Source organism: Vigna unguiculata, chromosome 3, assembly GCF_004118075.2.
Source record: "Vigna unguiculata cultivar IT97K-499-35 chromosome 3, ASM411807v1, whole genome shotgun sequence".
Lineage (NCBI taxonomy): Eukaryota > Viridiplantae > Streptophyta > Magnoliopsida > Fabales > Fabaceae > Vigna > Vigna unguiculata.
In genome coordinates this window covers 6,008,475-6,028,953 of record NC_040281.1, presented here as the reverse complement: position 1 = coordinate 6,028,953, position 20,479 = coordinate 6,008,475, and the positions used below count along the sequence as shown (strand labels likewise).

Genomic DNA, 20,479 nt, shown 5'->3' with positions numbered 1-20,479 from the left:
ATTAACAATGAGAATAAGAGTTATTAATTTTATGATTTGTTTTTTGTTCCAGACAGTGGTGAAATGACAGAAGCCACGAAGGTGTTTGGTTGGGAACATTTCACGCACCACAGCTGTTGGGAGGAGTTGGTGCAATTTTAAACACAAATTCCAAAACCACTGTTATTCTAATACAATAATCTTATCAACTCTATTATGTTGGAAGTTTAATTTACAAAAATTGTATCTATTTTATTTATTTTATTTTATTTGTATATTATAAAATATTTCGTTATGAAGTGATATTGTAGTATGGATTAGAGACCTGAAATTTTTTATGTTTCATCATGTTACGAGGTAGAGTTTTCTTATTTGCACGTACCAAAGCACCATATTTATACGGAGTTTTTTTGTTAGCTTTATTAAAATATAATAACTTATGTTTTATTAAGGCTAATGGTTGGTGAAACTACCTTTGGAAAATGAGCACTGAGCACTGAACTTATATATTATGAAGTAGGTTTTTAAAATAACAGTTTAATTTATATATATATAATCAAGGTAAGAAATTAAATCAAATTTTAGTATCGAAGAAAAAACATTAAAATTCTTAATTATAAGAACTGTTAAAGTTTTTTCCTTTTATCTATTTATTTATAGGATTAAATATGATTTTGGTCTTTCAAATTTTAGTAAATTTTAGAATTAGTCTCTCTTCGAAACTTTATACCAATTTAGTTATTCATTCTTAGAAATGCGTACATTTAATCATTTTACTAAATTTTGTTTAGTTTATTTGACATTTTAAACGTATTTTATGATAATATTTGAGTTAACACTGAAGCGAAAATATGTCAAACGGTGTAAACAATTCAAATACTATCATAAAATGCGCTTGAAACGTCATATCAACTTAACAAAATTTAGTTAAAAGAACTAAATTTACGTATTTTTTAAAATAAAAGATTAAATTAATTAACAGTTTAAAAAAAAAATTTCAAATTTCACTGAGATTTGAGGAAAAAAATATATTTAACCTTTATTTATATTCATTCGTGTCGCTGAACTCATTGCAAGTTCTGATGTGTGTCTCTTGAAACTTTGGAATATATAAGATGGATATAATAGATATGTATAATGTGTATGCATGTCGTTTTGTCTGTTTGGTTATTCCTATACAGCTATATGATGGCCTCTATATATAGAATAGATGTCCATTTGAATGAATGCATGTGATTTAACTCTTTTCACCAACCCCATGACATCATCATACATATATTATTTGATGGATCAATAAACCTAAAAAATAACCATTTCCTCACAACTATATATGCACCCATTAATTTGTTGCCTCCACTATGGACAAAACTTATCAATTTCACCTCTTTGGAGTAAACTTAGAGTTAATACTAAATTAAATGCTAATTATAACTAACGGTCAGTTTTAATTCTACTTTCCTTTAAAACAAAAGCATCTAGTCATATCTTCAGTATTGTTTTCCGAAAAAGTCACGTCACTTCTCTTAATTTTCATGCGTTAAATAATCAATTTTATTGTTTTTTTAAAATATATATACAAAAAAACAGTTAAAAATTAATAAATTTACGTAACTTTTTCCGAAAAAAAAGAGTTACCATTCTTTTTCCGATTTAAATGGTTCATAGTACCTCTTTGAATAAATTTATTCATAAATTTACTACTAGAGAAACAAAAGAAATTAACATTTTTTATAATTTAAAATTAATTCATATACAATTTTAAAAAATTATGTAACTGCAAATTAGCTTATGCATAAATTTATTTTATTCTTATCTCTTCAGAGTATTTTAAAGAAATTTATCCAATTTATGTAATATAACAAGAAAATTTCTTCTTATGTATGACAAATCTTTCATAATATACAGGCTAATTAATCAAGGAGTTTCTTCACGTTGAAAAGCAGAAAAAAAAATTAATCATTTTATTATTTCATAAAATTTATATTTCTTCTTATTATTCCTCATATTACATAAGATTTTTCTTGTAAATTTGTTAAAAATATTTATAAGAAAAGATTTTTTCCTGCTACTTTTTCTAAGAATCTTAATTGGCATGTGATTTCTTTGTGGATAATTATTTCCTACAAAATTATAAAATTCGTAAGTATTTTTTATAAAATTTATTGTGAAAAGTGTTTTATACAAAATATTTTGCAAAAAAATTGACAATAATTTTCTATAAACTTTTTTTCATAATAAAATTTATAAGTATTTTCTAAAAAAAATTTAAAACAAAATTGACATAAAATATGAGTTCTTTTAGTAGTGTTCATACACCCATAACTAATGGATGGCAAAGTTTTTTTCTTTTCATAATAGATCACATTTTTTTTTAAATTAAGAACACCGGTCAATTTAATTTTAAAATTATTACAAGGTGTTAGTGTAATCCTTGACATTATTAAGCAATAAACGACTTTATAGTCTATAAAAGTATAACAATACAAAGTAAAAGGACAAATATATAATATGTTAAGAAACCAAAATAGTATATTTTACTAAAATTTCAAAAAATAAATTAACCAACATTTATAAAATCAAGCACTATCTTCCCTTTTCTTTTCTTTCGGTGCGAGAAGTTCAACGAAATATCATAACATTGCTATTTTTTTTTTTTTTAAAGTGCCCGAATGGGGAACAATTAATCAAATCATTAAACCAAACTGCATGAAAACCTTTTTCTCTCGAAAGCATTGTGCACAGAAAGCTTCTCCTTTCGGGAAAAGTGATGAAAAAGAGAAAGGAAAAGAAAGAAATAAAAACTAAAGCAAATGTGCTAAACTTATAGGTATGGTTAGTAGGTGAGAAAAAGAAACATGCATCACAATATACACCAAAACATCACCGCAAGCTTTTAGTGACGGAAACAAAACAATAGCCACGTACTAATAGTGATCATGCATACGTTAAAGCATTTAGAATAAGAAAAATACACTATAATTTTCATTTTTTTACTTGCATTCTTTATTTTTTAATATGATTTAGTGTAAGTAATTGATTAATATATTACTATCGTTTTTTTAAAAAAAAATTAATGACTCATACTAAATCATGTTAAAAAATAAAAATAAAAATAAAAAATTGAGATTCATAATATCATTTTTCGTAAAATATATATATATATATATATATATATATATATATTTATGGTTTTAAAATCATGATAACAAAGATTGATATGGTCCCTCATGAGCAACTTTTAGGTGGGGAATGAACTGTTCAATCTAATAACATTAACCAAAATAACAAAATCAAACTAAGGCTTATCTTAAAATTATTCTACTTACATAATTAAAAAGTAGTACTTATCTTAAATATCATGTACTGCTGGTGGCTATCCAGTGCATACAAAAACTTGTCATAACACGATTAACTATAATGATTACTACTTCAGTCAAAGTTAATGAGATCTTTCTTAAGTTATTTTCAATACTTACAGGATTAGCAATTCCTTCATCATATATATTCTGTTTTAGTTTAAGAAAATTTGTTTGTCCTCTCATGACATACATTTTGATGCTCATGTTTGATGGAAAAGAAGCTTTCTGTGTTTTATTTTTCCTTTTCGGATTCGGTTCCTATTATGAGAAAAAGAACCACTTTAGGAAATGGGGTTGGAAGGTGCAGCTAAAGGCTGCATCAATCCTTTTGTTTTATCTCTTCCCAGAAACATCAATTGTTCAGAAAAATTACGATTCCAAGTCTTAATATATATATATATATATATATATATATATATATATATATTGAAATCAAGTATATTATAATAGGAAAAAAGTATTGAAGTGTATGTGTTTTTCTTTTTCAATATATTGCATTTATTTTTCTCAGTCATACATTATTAAAAGAATTCATATTTTATACCAATTTTGCTTTGATTCATTTTTAGAAAATATTTATAAATTTTGTTATAAAAAATTTGTAGAAAATTGCTATCAATTTTTTTGCAAAATATTTTGTATAAAACACTTTTCACAACAAATTTTGTAGAAAATATTTACGAATTTTATAATTTTGTAGGAAATAATTATCTACAAAGAAATTACCTGTCAATTAAGATTCTTAGAAAAAATAACAAGAAAAAAAAATTCCTTGCAAATTTTTTAGCAAATTTGTAAAAAAATAAATTTAATGTAATATAGAATTTTTAGTAGTCGTAAAAAATTTTCTTTATTGTCTGATCTAAAGTGTCATGTTTAATATTTAATATCTCCTCGTTTCGTAATTATTTGAGTTTTTTTTTATATCATTCAATTTTTTAAATGTTCTTTAAACATATTTAGTCGTGAGATGAATTTTTACATTTATTTTTATACTATAATTTGATTTTATTTTTAGTAAATATGAGATCAATCGGTAGAATGAAATAGACTTATAACTAACTTGAAAAAAAAATGGAATAACAGAAGTCAACATCAGAATGTGTAAGTGTGACCTCGATGAATCTCAAGTCATCATCATATTGCGCAAGGAATTGAAGTTGGTTCAATGGATTTCTTTTCTCCTAAGTCTTGTGAACCAGTTGTCGAATGAATCATTTTGTTATTTGTTATTGAAGAAACAACATAATAAAATAGACGTAAACTTCAGCTGGCACGCAATATTAAACAGAATTAGGTGAGAGTACAACAATGCAATGTTCATGGATTTGCCATTGCTCCACATCACATATAAATATAGCCTCACCCAAATAGGGTTTTCCTTGCCATGCGACCACCATAATGCTACCTACCGGGAACAATATGTCATATTTTCAAACTATAATAATGTTGGAACTTCTTGTTAACGAGTCCATCATAGAAATTGTCAAAATTTAAATGCAAATCTCATCTTTTTTAAAATACTATATGCAGGGTTTGTACATGTGGCTTAGCATAGCAGGAAGGTATTGTTGGACCAAATATCAAAGGTGCACAAACGGTCTTGGTCGTTTGTTGTGACAATATAGTAGTAGCACGGTTTAATAGATTACAATATTTTTAGGAATTCAAGTACGAGTCTAAGTCCCATATGAGAAAGTAGAATACTATACAAGGATAAAGACCCATAAACCCATTGTCTTAAGATTTTGGGTTAAGAGTGGTATCAATGCCTTATGTGGTTAGACTCAGGTCTCATTGATATTGTATTTCTTCAGTGAAATTCTCTCTGTAAACTTAAACAAGTGGTATCAGAACCGATAGTTAAAACTAACTCAGACGAATGCAGTATGGTCCTACCGGCTCAGACTATTTTAATTTGCATGGCAGTTCGATACTAGATTAACTTGAGCCGTCAATGTATCTTTAGTAAGTATCACCGGTTTGGACAAATAATATATCTTAGTTTGGAAAATTATATTAGGAAGTGGAAAAACACAAATTGTGTAGGAGAACACTCAGTTCCTGTTACCGGAAACACTATACAAATACATGTTAAGAAAAATAAATTTTGAGCGCACCATCAAAAATAAAATCATCCACGAATAATTGTATACTCAAAATTAACTATTTTTTACCTCACTGAATACTGAACATGCTTACATGTACATGTATAAAACAAAACGTAAAACTGAAACATGAAGCAGTCTCAAATGTGAAGGTAAGCACAAGCTCCAATACGTAGTTCCACTTCAGTGGTAGAGTCTCCATTACTAGTGGGGTTCAGTCGGTAAGAGAAACACTGATGAGGTATATGTGACACCCAAATGTGTATGAGGATTCCACACACACCATAAGTTTTTGTCTCTTCTACTAGATCCCACCAGAGATTGAAGAGACTCCTTACGGATGAGTAAGAAGCAGATCCACACTCCAAGTACAACAGTTTTTCTCATTCATATTTTACATTCAATTTACTGTCAAATAACTATACTAAGTCGACTTATTACAATACAAGCGCCAATACAAAAAATGATGATAAAACAGACTCGCTATTTAACTTTAAATTGACAACACTCAAAGAATCATACAAGAAAAGCGAAGCTGGCCAGATCTTCTTGCCCCTAGTGTTTTGTACTAGGAATGAAAGACCAAGTTACAAAAGAATATTATATGACAGAAGAGTCTGTTTTAACTATGCAATTTGAAAGCTGGATGGCATCACTTGTTAGACCACTGAAATTCTATTTCTAGATTCCGTGGCGGTCCACTTTTACTCTGAGGCAACAAAGCGTACTCTCCAGCCACTGATCCAAGCATTACCACTCGATCAATCTGGATCGTTACTTTCCCGAATTTACTCTGTTATCGAATCACATTAGAGGGGTTAAACAAAGACTAACCAAACAACTCTTACACTGGTTAAGGAAACCAAGATAAAAGGTATTTAATTAAAAATGTTTATGTTAAAAATGTTAAATCCATTTAATAAGGAGACCTGAAACAAAAAAACCAATATTTGAAGATGAATACAGTAGAATAAACATGATTTTGCACATTTACCTTTCCCACTTTGCTCTTATTTTTGCAAGAAATATGAAGCTTCTGGCCTTTGGGAGGACTCTCAAAGGTCCATAAAAAGCTCTCATCCCACTCCGGATTAGGGCCAGTTGAAACCACCTGATCAACCCATTATCAAGGATATTAGTAATACAGTATATTGACTTTGCAGGAAAAAGAGTATACAGAACACACTATGACATCATAATAAAAAGTGAACAGTTTCTATATACATTCAGCCAAAAAACCATTCCTTTATGATTCTGAACAATCTTAAGCACTTGCATGTACATTTTGAAACTCAAGAAGGTCAAAATAGTTTACAACTTGGAAGTGGCATTAGATAGGATGCCCAAGATCAAGGGACAAGTAAAATTGCAAAACCAACAATTAAGAAAAACCTATACTAACAGGGCAGATTTTATCTTTTCTTTTTTTGACAAAAAGGGGCATGCAAAAAGTGCCATAAAAATTTTATTTTGGTTACGTGAATCAATTATTCAGCCAATACAATACGTAGCAAAACCTCAGCAGAATAGGTAGATGATCAAGAGGTGTTCTTCCAGGAAACAGCTCTAAAAATGTAAATCCTAATTGAGTATTTCTGGTATAGGCATGATTTGCAGTGAGAAAAGGCGGGTAATATTAAGAGATTCAATTCAGGGGTTAAATTTGTAGATAACTGGCATGGAGGACAAAACCCGAATTTACTTTTACACCCAATCTGACTCGATCCTGGTGCATACTCAGACAAAGCAAAATAGCCCTCTCTTCCCCCGTAACAACACACAAAAGATCCAAGTTAATAAGAAAATAAGAAATCATAAATATTAAAAAAAATGACCTGGGTTTGCCTTGGGGGAGTGTTGCCAAGTGTAAGCTTGCAGTAAACACTTGGGTTTCCAACGGATTGTTTCATATTGTTACCACGTTTGATGATCACTACCAATGTCCCCGGCAAACACTGCAACAAAAATTCTGCTTTCTCCTGAAACCGAGGTGGCCCAGACTGGATTAAGTACTGCAGCAGTGGAATGGCATCTGCAGCTGCAATTGACTGAGCTCTAGAAACTTCAGCTGGGCATGCTGACCAAGCTTGTCTGAGCAGGAAAAGTGCATCCAATGCTGCTTCCTGACACGCTTCTGAACCTGTCTTTAAGGCTGTAACCAGATGGGGAATGCTAAGTGTAGCTGGTTCAGTTGCTCTAAGTCTTGGGAAGTTGCTAAATAGAGAATTTAAGGCTTTCAGATACTCGTCATTCACAGTTCCAGAAGCCCATAAATCTTTTTCAATAGCAGCTATAAGAACGAAAGAGACCTTAGTTAGAAATAAAAAGTGAGGAGGGGGAGATGTATTTCTGCTTAAATGAATCACCATTGTTCATCAATCAATTCTGCAGAAAAACTGCAATCTATAATTGTTAAAGTTACATTAACTGAATACTTAATAAAGCAAAAAGTACCTAGTTTTGCTACAAGACTACATAAGCACAGCTACCGTCATGTTTTCAAATTTAATGATAGGTTAAAGTTCAAAGGACACATGTTTCCTTTGGTGTACTTTTAGCTTTACCAAAATATTTAATATTATGTTTTAAATATAACTCAACCAACATAAAATTATCACCAGAATTGCACAGACAGACTCATCACCTACATCCACTCCTACTGTTAAAGAACTTACTATTTTTGTTTAAAAAAATAAAAACTTTTTTCAGTTTCTAAAGCATTCATTAATCAAATTTACTCCAGCACCAAGGCTACCTCTTCCAAAATTAAAATGAGGGCATGCTATCGTGCAGCTTTTTTCAGGAATTTTGAAAGAAAAAAATAATGTCTCAAACAGGCAGGCAGTAAAAACTGCAAGATAAGCAAAGAAAATCGTACCAGTTATCGCTCTGACTGTTTCACTGGAAGCATACTCTTGAATAGTATTATTTGAGAAGAGAAGTTTAACAAACATTGCAGCCTGAACTGATGTTTCTGGATTACTTGAACCTATGAGATCCAGTACAACCTGAACTCCACCAGCCTCTGCAACTGCTCTTCTATTTGATCGACTATACATCACAAGATTCTGCAAAGCACATATGGCTACAACTTTCATTTCTTCTGTTGGTTGGTCTTCAAGCACGTTTACTAAAGCACGACAAGCTGAAACTGCATCACTTGTTCGAGCAAGGCCCTCATTCTGAAACAGATCCCCGAGAGCCAAAGTTGCCAATAACCTTGCCTGCTGTGCTTGAGTTTGTGGGTCCAAAAGGTACTGCGATAATGGTACGATAGCTGATTTTGTTACTTTTGTTTCTCGAATCTTTACATTGTTCAGCAATACTTCTAAAAGTCTTGCGGCAGTTTCCTCACACTGATGGGATCGCAGGAGCTCCAAGAGAGCCTCTATAGCTCCACTTTCCGACATAGCTTCTGCACTAGTTCCATCATCATTTTCTAGCACCAGAAGGGCATTTAAAGCACCAACAACCGTGCTTTCTGAGCCAGATCGAAGCAACCTTACCAATACAGCAATAGGCACTTCTAAGTAGAATTCAGAGCTAAACTGCAGAATACTTGACAAAACGGAGGCAGCAGACTCCCATAAAGCGTGAGGAAGGGAAGGATCAGCTTGCAATATCACTTTGGAAATTTCAATAACACCACCCTCTTTAGCAATTTCGTTTGGCCATGTTAGTGCAATACTAACAAGGGCTTTTACAGCTCTCTGCTGCAGTATGTGTATACCAGAACCAAGAACTCGAATGAGAGGGCCAATTGCTTGCTGTGTCACGGGATCCTTCTGAAGGCGTTCTTCAAGAAGTAGATGTGAAAGAAGCTCAGCAGCCAACTGTTGCACTGCTGAAATTGAAGAATCGAGTAAAGGGATAAGTGGTTCAATAACTTGGCGAGAAGTTAATGAATGGTCAGCACGACACTTTGGATGTTCTAAGATATTAACCAAAACCTGCAAAGCACTGTGCTGTCCATCAGGCCCAAATTCCTGCCTTGTCAGTAACAAAAACAATGGTTCAACCACTTTAGCAGCAGACGGTCCTTTAGCTATACTAGCATTATTAGTCAATATACGCAACAATTCTGCAAAAGCTGCACATAGATAATCGGGTGCTTCATGTAAGACGTCCAGTACGCTTTCAATAACTCCAGCTTTAACCATCTCCATTTTACAAGCAGGCCTGTCTTTTCCCAACTTGACTAGAGCTCTGGAAATGGCCTCATGTAGAATATAATTTGTACCCGACAGTAGGCCAACTAGAGGAACAACTGCACCATGTGCAGCAACTAATTCAGCCAGTTGCTCATCATCAACAAGCCTGTCCAGTGCCCTGACAACTGAAAGCTGAGCTGGACTGAACTGAGATAAAAGGAGAGAGACAAGAGGTTCGACACAACTTGCAGCAGCTGCTGTGGAGCGAATCCTTGTATTTCCAAAAAGAGCACAACATAATTCAGCAGCATCCCCTTTCAGGTCCATTGAACAACTTGATGAAAGGATCCTACAAAGAACTTCCACTGCATTCTTCTCAACATCTGCAACAGCAAGAGCTCTTGATGGATTTTCACTCAGTAACCCTACCAATGCAGCAATGGCAGCGTGCTGCTCCTTTTCTGAACCAGTACTGAGAATCTCCACCAATGGTTGAACAGCCTGCCGAGCAATCTCTGCATTTCTGATGTGGTCAGCAGAAAACAAACTTTCCAAGGCTTTTGCAGCACTATACCTTGCACCTCTTCCTCCTAACCGTAGCACAGCTATGAGTTGAGCAACAGCACCAAATGTTGATTCGTGTCTTCTTATTTCAGGACTGCTAAACAGAATTCCTAGCAGATCTGTAGCAGCTTCTTCAGTTGCATCTTGTGGACTGAGTGAAAGATACTTCGTAAGGGCCTCTAAGGCTCCAGACTCCACCATTACACTCATATTTGACGGACAATCTTTACCGAGCTGAGTCAAAAGTACAAGTGCCAAAAATGGTGCCCCTGGACGATCTGGAATTGGTTTGAGCAGATCAACTAAGGCTGGTATAGCCTTCCGAGAAGTGGCTCCAACTCTTATATCTTCAACTCGAAACAACCTCTCAAGAGCCACTTGATCAGGATAACGCACCAAAGAAAATTCCTCTGACAATTCCAGAAGATCCTGTATATCAGTATCAGCACAGCCAAGCAAAGAGATAAGTCCACCTGCTGCCCCAGAATTTGCCACAGACAGGAGTGTTCCCCTGCTACCATTACAGACAAGGCTAGCTATTGATTGTGCAGCAAAATATTTGTTTGCTGATGGCTCTGATTTCATTAAACTGGTAAGTGCTGGTACAGATTTCATAGTTGGATGTGCCCGTATGATATCTCTATTTTGAAATAATATCGCCAACAACAAAGCATGAATCCACATGACGCTATCTTCTTTGTAGTCAATCTGCATATTCACCATATTGAGCCAACCGGGTTTATATACAGAAATAGTCTTATTGTTTAAGTTTTACAGCAAAGGACGCCTTGAAGTACAAGGTAAACATTTAATACGGAAAATTACAGTTTATCTACATGAAATTTTGGTCTAATTCAAGTTTAAAAACATTAACCTCCTTATCTCACCTTCCCCCCATCTCCCCAGCCGTGAAATACTAGAAGAAACATAACACTGTAGTATAATGATTTAGTTCAAACTGGAAGCAGATAAGCCATTGGCCAAACATGTGATAATTTATTTTTTTTTACACGGATTTGCCAAATAAAGTACATACCCTATCCTAACACTTTGTTTTCTACTTTTTACTCAAAATTCATTTTGTCTTGAACAATTTTTCATTCTATAAAGATCTCAGTGTCTCTCCAACCACTATGTCCAATTTCATACAACAGAGATACTAGAAAATTATCACAGGTAATGTTTCTATCAAGGGGATAATATGGGAGATTTTGAAACTTTGCATGAACTATAGGATTTTAATTTGCTTCTGGAAAAAACTTTGGGGTGGGCGCAGCAGAGAGTTAAAGCATGATTTTCTATTTCAAGTACTGCCTACCTATGATCAGAATCACATGAACTATCCATTTATTTGGATTGACAGAAAAGTTACTTAAATACCTGAGAATATTGCGAGAAACAATTTGAGATTCTGTCAATGAGAACATCAATTGCTCCAGCCTCCATTATTGCAATTTTATTTTTTTCATCATTACAAGCAAGAATAGACAGTAGCCATAGCGCCAAGTCAACACCACATATAATGCCAGTGCTAGTGTTGGATTCAGAACTGTTGGCCTCTTCTGTTGCGTGCCTGCATATGCTAATGAGCTCCTGGTTGTCATCATCCAGGTAACCCGAAGAAGGCACTGCAGAAACAAGAATATCAACAAGAGATTGAATCAGATTGACACACAAATTCGATGAACTCAGATCCTCCACCAGTCTCTGATGATTTGCTTTAGAAGTACAGATAAGGAGCGCTGCTCCCCCAATTTTGACCTTTACATTTGTGGAACTAATTATCCTCTTAGCTATTGAAGATATACATCCAGGTGCTGACACAATTGTCTCTCCTAAAACAACAGGCTGATCCTTACATAATCGAGATAAAATCTCAATAGTTTTATCCTGCAACATTGGCTCCGAATCAACAATACACAAGACTATTGGGCTTATGCTTTTAGGGAATTCAGCCAAAACAGCACAAGCAGATTTAATATTTTCTCCGGTCTCTACCGACCTGGACAGTATGGCAAGTGCTTCTAGAGCCTCCGATGTAGCAACAGATCCATTAACAGCAGAATCTAAGAAAGAAACTAATGCAAGAACAGTTCCGGCGCGATTCACACAATCAGTTACAGCACAATCAACAGCACGAGAATGTAGGAGGCGAGCAATTGCTGCTGCAGCATGAGTTTTTCCAGAAATTGTGCCTTCACATAATATTCTAGTGGCAGGTAAGATAACTTCTTCGGCAATAGCTTTCTCTGCAATTTCACCATCCAAAATAAGGTTTGCCAGAGCACATGTGGCCATCTCTGCAACTTCCAAAACTGAAGAGTTTGCTAGTGAAACCAGAGGAGATAAAGTGTCTCTGGCGATAACAGCTACATCCCTGTTCTCTTTGATGGAAAGAAATATTGCAGCCAGGCAGTGGGAGGACTCAATCAGGATACTTTCAGATTCAGCATTGAGCAATTTCTTGGCTGACAAAAGAGTTTTGACAGCAATGCTACTTTCACGCACATCTTTCCTTGTTTCAAAAACTCCTGCCAGAGCCGATGCAGATTTTGCCTGAGTTTCTTCTTTCGCAGATCCCAATAATATTATCATAGTATCAAATGCATCGCTGGCAGCACTACCTTCACGTAAAATGTCACTAAGGGGAGCAACAGAAAGCATACTTCTCAAAGCGTCCAAAACATAAACCTTAGAATCAGGAAGATCACTAGTCAATAAAGCTGTAAGCTGACTAATGGTTGTAGTATCAGATTTATGAATTAAATGATTTAAAGTCTTTGCAGCAATATCCTTCCCATTTGGGCTTCCATTTTTCAATAGCCACAACAATGCAGGAACAGCATCGGCACTTTCAACACAAGCGCGTATATCTTCACTATGATTGCACAAGTTCTTAAGGATTGTTGCTGAATCTTCCTTAGCTTTTGCTGATCCTGTCTCCAAAATTTGAACAAGTGGAGGTATGCCACCAGCTGCAGTAATCGCCCATTTACTTTCATCATTTTCAAATGATAGAAGGCAAAGCAGGGCAACTGCACACTCTTGCTGCTGTTCTGATGAAAGCCCCAAAAGAGATATCAATAGCTGAACTCCTTCACGACCCTGAAGTGCACGCCATAGACTGCCTTCACTTTCGCACACTGTCAACAGAGCTTTTATAAGTTCATCTTGCACTTCATTTGCAGCCATTGTTATCAAACCAACTAGCAGATGTTTCGCATCCGCATTTGCAAGTTTATTTGAAAGTACGGAATTTCCATACAAACTAGCAAGCGCTTCGATGGTTCGTTCCTTCACAAGGAAGGGCAAGCGAGGTTCAAATTGTTTGAGTAATGTCTGCTCGACAACCAAAGGATCTGATGCTCTGGTTGATTCTGCCTTGGTATCATAAATCATGAGAGCTGATGCCAAAGCTCCTAATGTGTCAGCAATTTGGGTAGGTGAGGTGCATGATTCAAGACTTTGACCAAGACTAGATATGACATAAGACAAACCACCAGAGATGTTTGCTAGAGCACTCATAGCATTCTCTTGTAATGCTTGAGCACACTCACCCTGCATGAATTCTTTGGAAGGAGCTATGGTAGCATTGATCAGAGAAGGAATACCATTAGCATTGGCTATCTCTCGCCTTGCCTCTTTGCACTGGGCAGAAAGAGATTTAAGAGCACCAGCTGCTTCAGCTCTAACAGAGTCATCATTACCAGGGCCTAATAGTTTCAGAAGTTGTTTTGTCACCTCCGCTGTCAACACCTTTGAACAAACAGATGCATCCTCCATCATTACAGAAGCAAGTAAATTGCACACATTTGCTAAACTGTTGGGCTGTCCTTTTGCCAGTAACTTCACTAATACGTCCACTCCTCCAGCTCGTATAGTTGCATTCCAGAATCCCTCAGTGTTGCTAGAGAGATTTTTCAATGCACCAGTTAATAAACCTTCAACTACATTTCCTGCCTTCAGACCAGTTTTCAGCTGCTCCCAGAGCACTGGTACAACTCCTTCAGTTGAAAATATTTTTGAACCAACATGATCCTTTACACCACCCTGAGAAACAGCGTAAATAGTCTTTGCAGCAGCAATTTGTCCTTCGGTAGAACTGGACTTTAATATACTAAGCAATGGAGGAATGCATCCTCCAAGCAAGACCTTCACCCTTAGCTCATTTTCTTTACAAAGGGAGCCCAAGACAGTTGCTGCCTGTATCTTTACATTCAGTGAACCAGACCTGAGAAGGGAAACAAGTACTGGAACTGCCTGAGAGTGAGATCCAACAGCACTAAAAGCATTTTCCCGCATATCTATGAGCTCCAATAGCTGCCTTAAGGAATACTCTTTCTCCTGCACAGAATAAGAGCTCTGACGCAGCTGCTCAATGCATTGGGCAACACTAGCTAATGTTCCATCTGGATCCTCCATGCTGCTGTTACGCTCTCTGCAATAGCAACCAGTTAAACATGTTAAGAAGCCAAAATTTAGTGAGCACCTATTTGAATGTCCCCATCACATAGTTCATAAACAAAGTGACCAATGCACACGGTTGTTAGTTCAGTCCCACAGGTTAGACTGTTAGCTTACTTGGCTGCAAGCATAACAGAGACTAACAAACAAATGTATTAAAAAAAGGTGTTACAATCATTGATTGTAGCAGCTTTGTAAACAATTAATCAATAATTTTAATAGGTTGTTAAGTATTCCTGTGTGACAAACCGACCTAAATCCCATCTTCAGAACAGAATGTGGGGTTGCGGGCTCTGAATCTTGAGTATTCCTATCACCATTTCTTTCCTGCAATCAAAAGAGTAATAATAAAGAATGTTATATGCTAAGGTATGTTCCATATCTCTGAAAACATCAAATAAAAGATGGGTTGTAACAAAAATAAACACAGAAAAAGGAATCGCATAAACGAATCAGCCTATAAGCATTTGTTGTTTCTTTTTCTTTTCTCACTCATAAAGCCAGTAATGGATGGATAACTAAGTAATTCAATATAAAAGAAAGAGATGTAATGGGAAATCAAGCTCTAATGGAAGAGATATGAACCAATACAGTTTGATTACATTCCTCACAAAGAAAATGAAATTTTCAGAGCACTAAACAAACAAAAATTGTTGTCTTGTTTTGACTACAGGTGATTGATTTATTATCCTTTAGGATTGCATCTTAACCCGAGGGAAACCTGAGGAAGTGAAAATCCTTCTTCAGCAATATAAGACATATCAGCAAAGGACCACGCATCTTACAAACCCATGAACAGACAAGTAAAATATGCAAACAGACACGAACAATTTTACAACCGCCATTCACTTCCTTCCATTTTCTACTTTTGCCCTGCATCCCAGAAGATCTACTGCCTTTGCAAAGTTAATCGTGTACAAAAACCATGACTCACCAAATTCATAATATCCATGAAAACGGACACACTATGAAGAACCGTCAGAGACTGTATTGTAGTGTATCAATTAACATACGCATCACACATCAAAAAAAAGAAAAGTAAACCCCCCACATCTGCACAATTAAATCACACAGTTCCTTTAAACATCCATGAATGAATGATCCCCAATGACACTTCCTAGAATCAACGTCTAGCACAAAACTGCAAAACACTGACTTAGCATCCAGATGCACCCAAACGGGAACGAACAAACGAAGAAGATCCATAAATAAACTTCCCCCTATGCAAAGACTGACCATGGCACAACACTTCTCACTCATTCTGTCACAAGAGAAGAAAAAGATCAAATTGTTGTGTAGAAGAAGGTACCAGATCATTTGCATTGTTGCCAGCGTGTCTCCAAGCGAGTGTAGTGGCCATGGTGGCTGGTGGTTCAGTCGAAGGAGTTCAGATCTGGAAGAGTGAAAGCATCAGTGAACTGAGTGGTTGAGATCCAAAATAGGAAGTAGTAAAGACATGAGAGGAAGTGAAGAATGGTTGAAGAAGTGAAGAATGGTAATGGAAATCGGAAGGAATGAGAAGGAGTGTGTACAAAAGAAGAAGAAGAAGAAGAAGATGAAGATGGTGTGGGTTGGTTAGAGGATAAGAAGAAGACGAGAGAAGGAAGAGGAGGAACAAATGTAGTTGGTTGCACCTTTTTCTTTTATTTTATTAATTTTCACTTTCTGCCTCTGTTGTTTGATTGTGTCTTACGTTTTCAACTTTTCGTTAGGAAGTGTCTGTAAGGTGTTTTTCACGATCTCACCGTCGTCACCGGAGCACCGACAGTGGCAACTTCAGCTCCACCTCAAAGCTGACTCACCTAGACGTCGCAGTCAAAATTTTTAGACCAGAGGTTTCATCACATATAATTTTATCCTATTTTTACGAATAATTAATAATAAATTTAAAAAAAAAAAAACACACACACACACATTTAACGACAAGTTCTTATTCACCGTTTTGAACAAATTTAGTATACTGATTTTAGTTAGATTTACCAGTTCTTACTGGTTCAGACAAAATTCTGATTTATTTTAACGACCAGACTAATTATCATATTGACTTCTAATTTGATCGACTTAAAGATTGATCTAATTATTTTGTTTTTTTTAATAAAAACTCTTCGTAATTATAATTTTTTATATACATTTACTTTTATTATAGTATTGGAATCTAACTCATCGTGATAAAAGTGTGAGATTGAGTTCAACTAAACTTCTCATTAGTATGACTTATAAAACCAGCCTAAAAGACAAGACTATTAAAACATCAAATACTAGTCTCGATTTTCAAGTCTTTTCTTCCTTGCTTCTCTCTGTTGGTTCTATCGGTTATATCTGTTATATAAAATTTTTGCAATTTCGATTATGTGTGAGTCTAAGTTTCATATTGAGTTAGAATGAAAAAGTTGAGCATTATATAAAAGTGAAGACTTATATGTGTGAATTATCGTCTTTAAGATTTTAGATTTAAGATATTGCTGTCAATCTCTTATATGTGAATTAGACTCATATTTTATTGATGTTGTATCTTTTTAGTGATCCTCTTTCAAAATATTTAACATAATATTACTATCTTTAACACAAAAAAACATTTAATTAATCCTTAAAATTCATTATATAGTTGATAACACTCGCCTCTTAATTTATCTGAAGTTATATGAAACTTTTCGATACTCAATCAAACAATCAAGCAGCTCAAGGTTGTACCGATCCTTCTTATGTTCTAATTCTTTTTGTCACTCACACTAACTTTTTTTTATGCAATTGTTTGGTACTAGGTCGAGGTGTCATGGTGATGTATGCATTAACATGATGTCGTTTTGGGTTAACGATAACATATTTGCAAAGTTTGATTTTGGTGCTAACAGTGACAGCATTGTAGGAGAACATAAAACAGTGTCATTATTAGCCACAAAATACAGACACTGAAATAGATTAAGTTACAAAAGATTGAAAACTTTAGTATCATCACTGTTTGTAGAAGTTGGAAAATCAAGTAACAAACAATCATGTTATTATATCATGTTAATACGATTTGAGACTCACTCTTAAGCATTTGCTATTAACATTCCCTGAATTAAATAATAGTATATTATTAATCTCAGAAGTTGAAATGTCACCACTGAATACCAGTGATTGAGATAGTGGACTCATTACTCTATCTGCATTTGGAGATGACAAAATAATAAGAAATTAAGTATTTGAGGGTTGTTCAGTGACAAAATGATTGAAAATACAACCACAGTTTCCATTTTATATTGAAAACATGTTCCTTAGCTGGATGGTAAGTTTAGGCCATGTGCAGTGTCTTTCTAGATTAAAAAAATAGCAATGAATTAATATGCAGTTGTTCTTATTCCTCTTTGTCATCTTCTTCTTAATTATAACTTTCAATGTTTACCATTCTGAAGAATTAACTTGAATAACATAATTTAGATTTGTCTATAAACTATCAAAAATTGAAAAGTAATTTAAATAATGATATGGAAAATGAGAGGATCCTTATAATCATCTTCACTATGACTTGTACCATTTTTTTTAATTAAAAATAAATAAATAAGGTATTTTTCTTACTGACGGAATCGGGCAATAACTTGGTACATATAAATGATAATTAAAAAAAATAATGATTGTTGAGGATCTCGTTAAGAAATGAATTAACAATACAAATATTTGTTATGTCTGGTTATTATATGGTGAGGAGAGAGTACCATAATTTTCTTTTATTTCTTAACAAGTGTTTTTATCTAATTCTAAATTAGTTTATAACATTTTATTAATTTGCCTACAAGGAAAATACTGTTAACTAGGAGATAATTTCTTCTTCTTCTTTTTTGTCTATTTTCTGTGTTGAAATTCATAGGGCAAAAGATGTAGAAATACACAATTTTTTTATCTTATCCTGTAAACTTATTCCAACAATAACCATCACAATATCACAATCAAAATTTGTTTTGACTCAATTTCTATTTTGTACGTAACAATTCATACGATAAAAGATAGTATTTTTCATTGACATGTACTTTAACCAAATACACAACTTTTTCTATCTTGCCATCGTGAAAATTCATTAAGACAACAACAATCAGAATACCACAAGCAAAATTAGTTTTCAACTCAATGACTTTGGAAAAAAGTGTAATGAAAAAAACTATCAACAAATTAATTCAATAATCTTGAAAAGCATCCATGAGTTGTTCAATTATGTTGACATGGATTAAATCAAATGCATACACGTCACGTCAAGGCTAAGGTTAGTTTAGTAGGTTTAAAGTCTTTTTCTTACCCTCATTTTTTAGGATCAAACTAGAAAATTAGAAACAATCAAAAAATGTTGGTAAAAATCCAATAACTTTCTAACGACGTATTTAAAAATCATTAGTTTAGTGGTAAGAAGTTTAGAAAATTAGCATTATATCTCAAATTAAATGTTAGTCTTTTTTTATAAAAAATAAATAAATAAAGCATTAAAACGATATATGATTAGGGTAATGTTTAAAAGAGGCAAAAATAGTGACTACATACTTGCTTGAAACATTACACCATTAAACTTGTAAATTTGATCTAGTCTACAAGGTTTTATCTTGACTTACATAGGTTAGGGCTAAACTGACCCATAGAATGAGAAAGTTTGCATAAGAAAAAGTTTACAAGATAAAAATGACAACAAAAACCTCATGACCCAAGACTAACCTAGTATTATGAGTCAATTTCAAGTCAAGATAGATAGAATTGGATCAGGCTCAAGTCAAGTAGGTCATTCTAGTTAGGCTCAAATTAGGCATCGTCCAAGTCAAAACAAAATTGATAGGATATATGTCATGATTAGTTGAATCAAGCTCACATTAGACAAAGTCAAGTCAAGCCCATGTTGGGCCAAGTTGAGTCGAGCCCACCTTAGAACCAGTTAAGTCAGGTTTACCTTGTCTTAAGTTAGGTTAGTTCCAACTTGGATTGAGTTGATTCGGGCACACCTTGAACCAAGTCAGGTCAAACCCACATTGGGTCTAGATAGGTTGGACCCACCTATAACTAAGTCGTATTAGGGCCCTTTTAAGCATAGTCGATGAAGCCAGGCCTACCTTTCACTGAGTCAGGTTGGGTCCTCTTCAAATTGAGTTGAATTAAGTCCACCTCGAACCAAGTCAAGTCAGTCCACCTCATGCTAAGTAGAGGCAAGCTCACCTCTACTTGAATCAAGTTGAGCCCACCTATAGCCAAGTAAAGTTAGGCTTGGCTCAAGCCTAGTTAAGTCCCACATTGGATTGAGTTAAATTTTGTCCATGTCAAGCTGACTAAAGTAGGATTAGGTCGAATCGAATGAAGTCAATGTTGGGCCCACATTAAATTGATTCAATTTGGTCCACTTCAAATTGAGTTGAATCGAGTCCACCTTTGGTTGAGCTAGTCAAACTCATCTTTGATCAAATCAAGTGAATCCCACATCGAACCAAGTTGAGTTAGGTTAACATCAGATCGAGTCAAACTTGACCCATGTCAAGTTGATGTCGGGCTAAGTTTAGATCATATCATGTTAATTCAGGCTAAGACAATGTTGACTAAGTTTGAACCCATATTAAAAAATTTTATATCGATTCAAATCCAAGTTAAGTTGAATTGACTCAATTGAACAAGTTAGATTAGACCTTAAATAATAAAAATAAGTAAGGACCAACTTAAAATTAACATAAAATATTTAGTTATCAATTCATAATTTAAAATATTCAGAGTTAAAGTCTTGTAGTGAAGTAAAACTTACTTTAATTCTAATCTTAACATTTTATGTGGGAACTCTCGGGATCAAAGCCTTTTCAACCCACTCATATCAATAATATGGAAACTTATATAGGAGTTAGTATTGACTCATGGA

At 34.2% G+C, this 20,479-nt stretch overlaps 1 protein-coding gene across 1 annotated transcript; it reads right to left on the bottom strand.

Moving 5' to 3' along the window:
- Positions 1–5,464: 5,464 nt before the first annotated feature.
- On the bottom strand, positions 5,465–16,424 carry LOC114177885 (protein CELLULOSE SYNTHASE INTERACTIVE 1-like). Its single transcript, XM_028063474.1, has 7 exons — positions 15,935–16,424; positions 14,879–14,952; positions 11,542–14,599; positions 8,325–10,869; positions 7,282–7,736; positions 6,441–6,557; positions 5,465–6,239 (listed from the first exon to the last, which is right to left on the bottom strand). The coding sequence occupies exons 1-7, from the start codon at positions 15,983–15,985 to the stop codon at positions 6,099–6,101; spliced, it is 6,441 nt and encodes a 2,146-aa protein (XP_027919275.1). The 5' UTR covers positions 15,986–16,424; the 3' UTR covers positions 5,465–6,098.
- Positions 16,425–20,479: the final 4,055 nt, after the last annotated feature.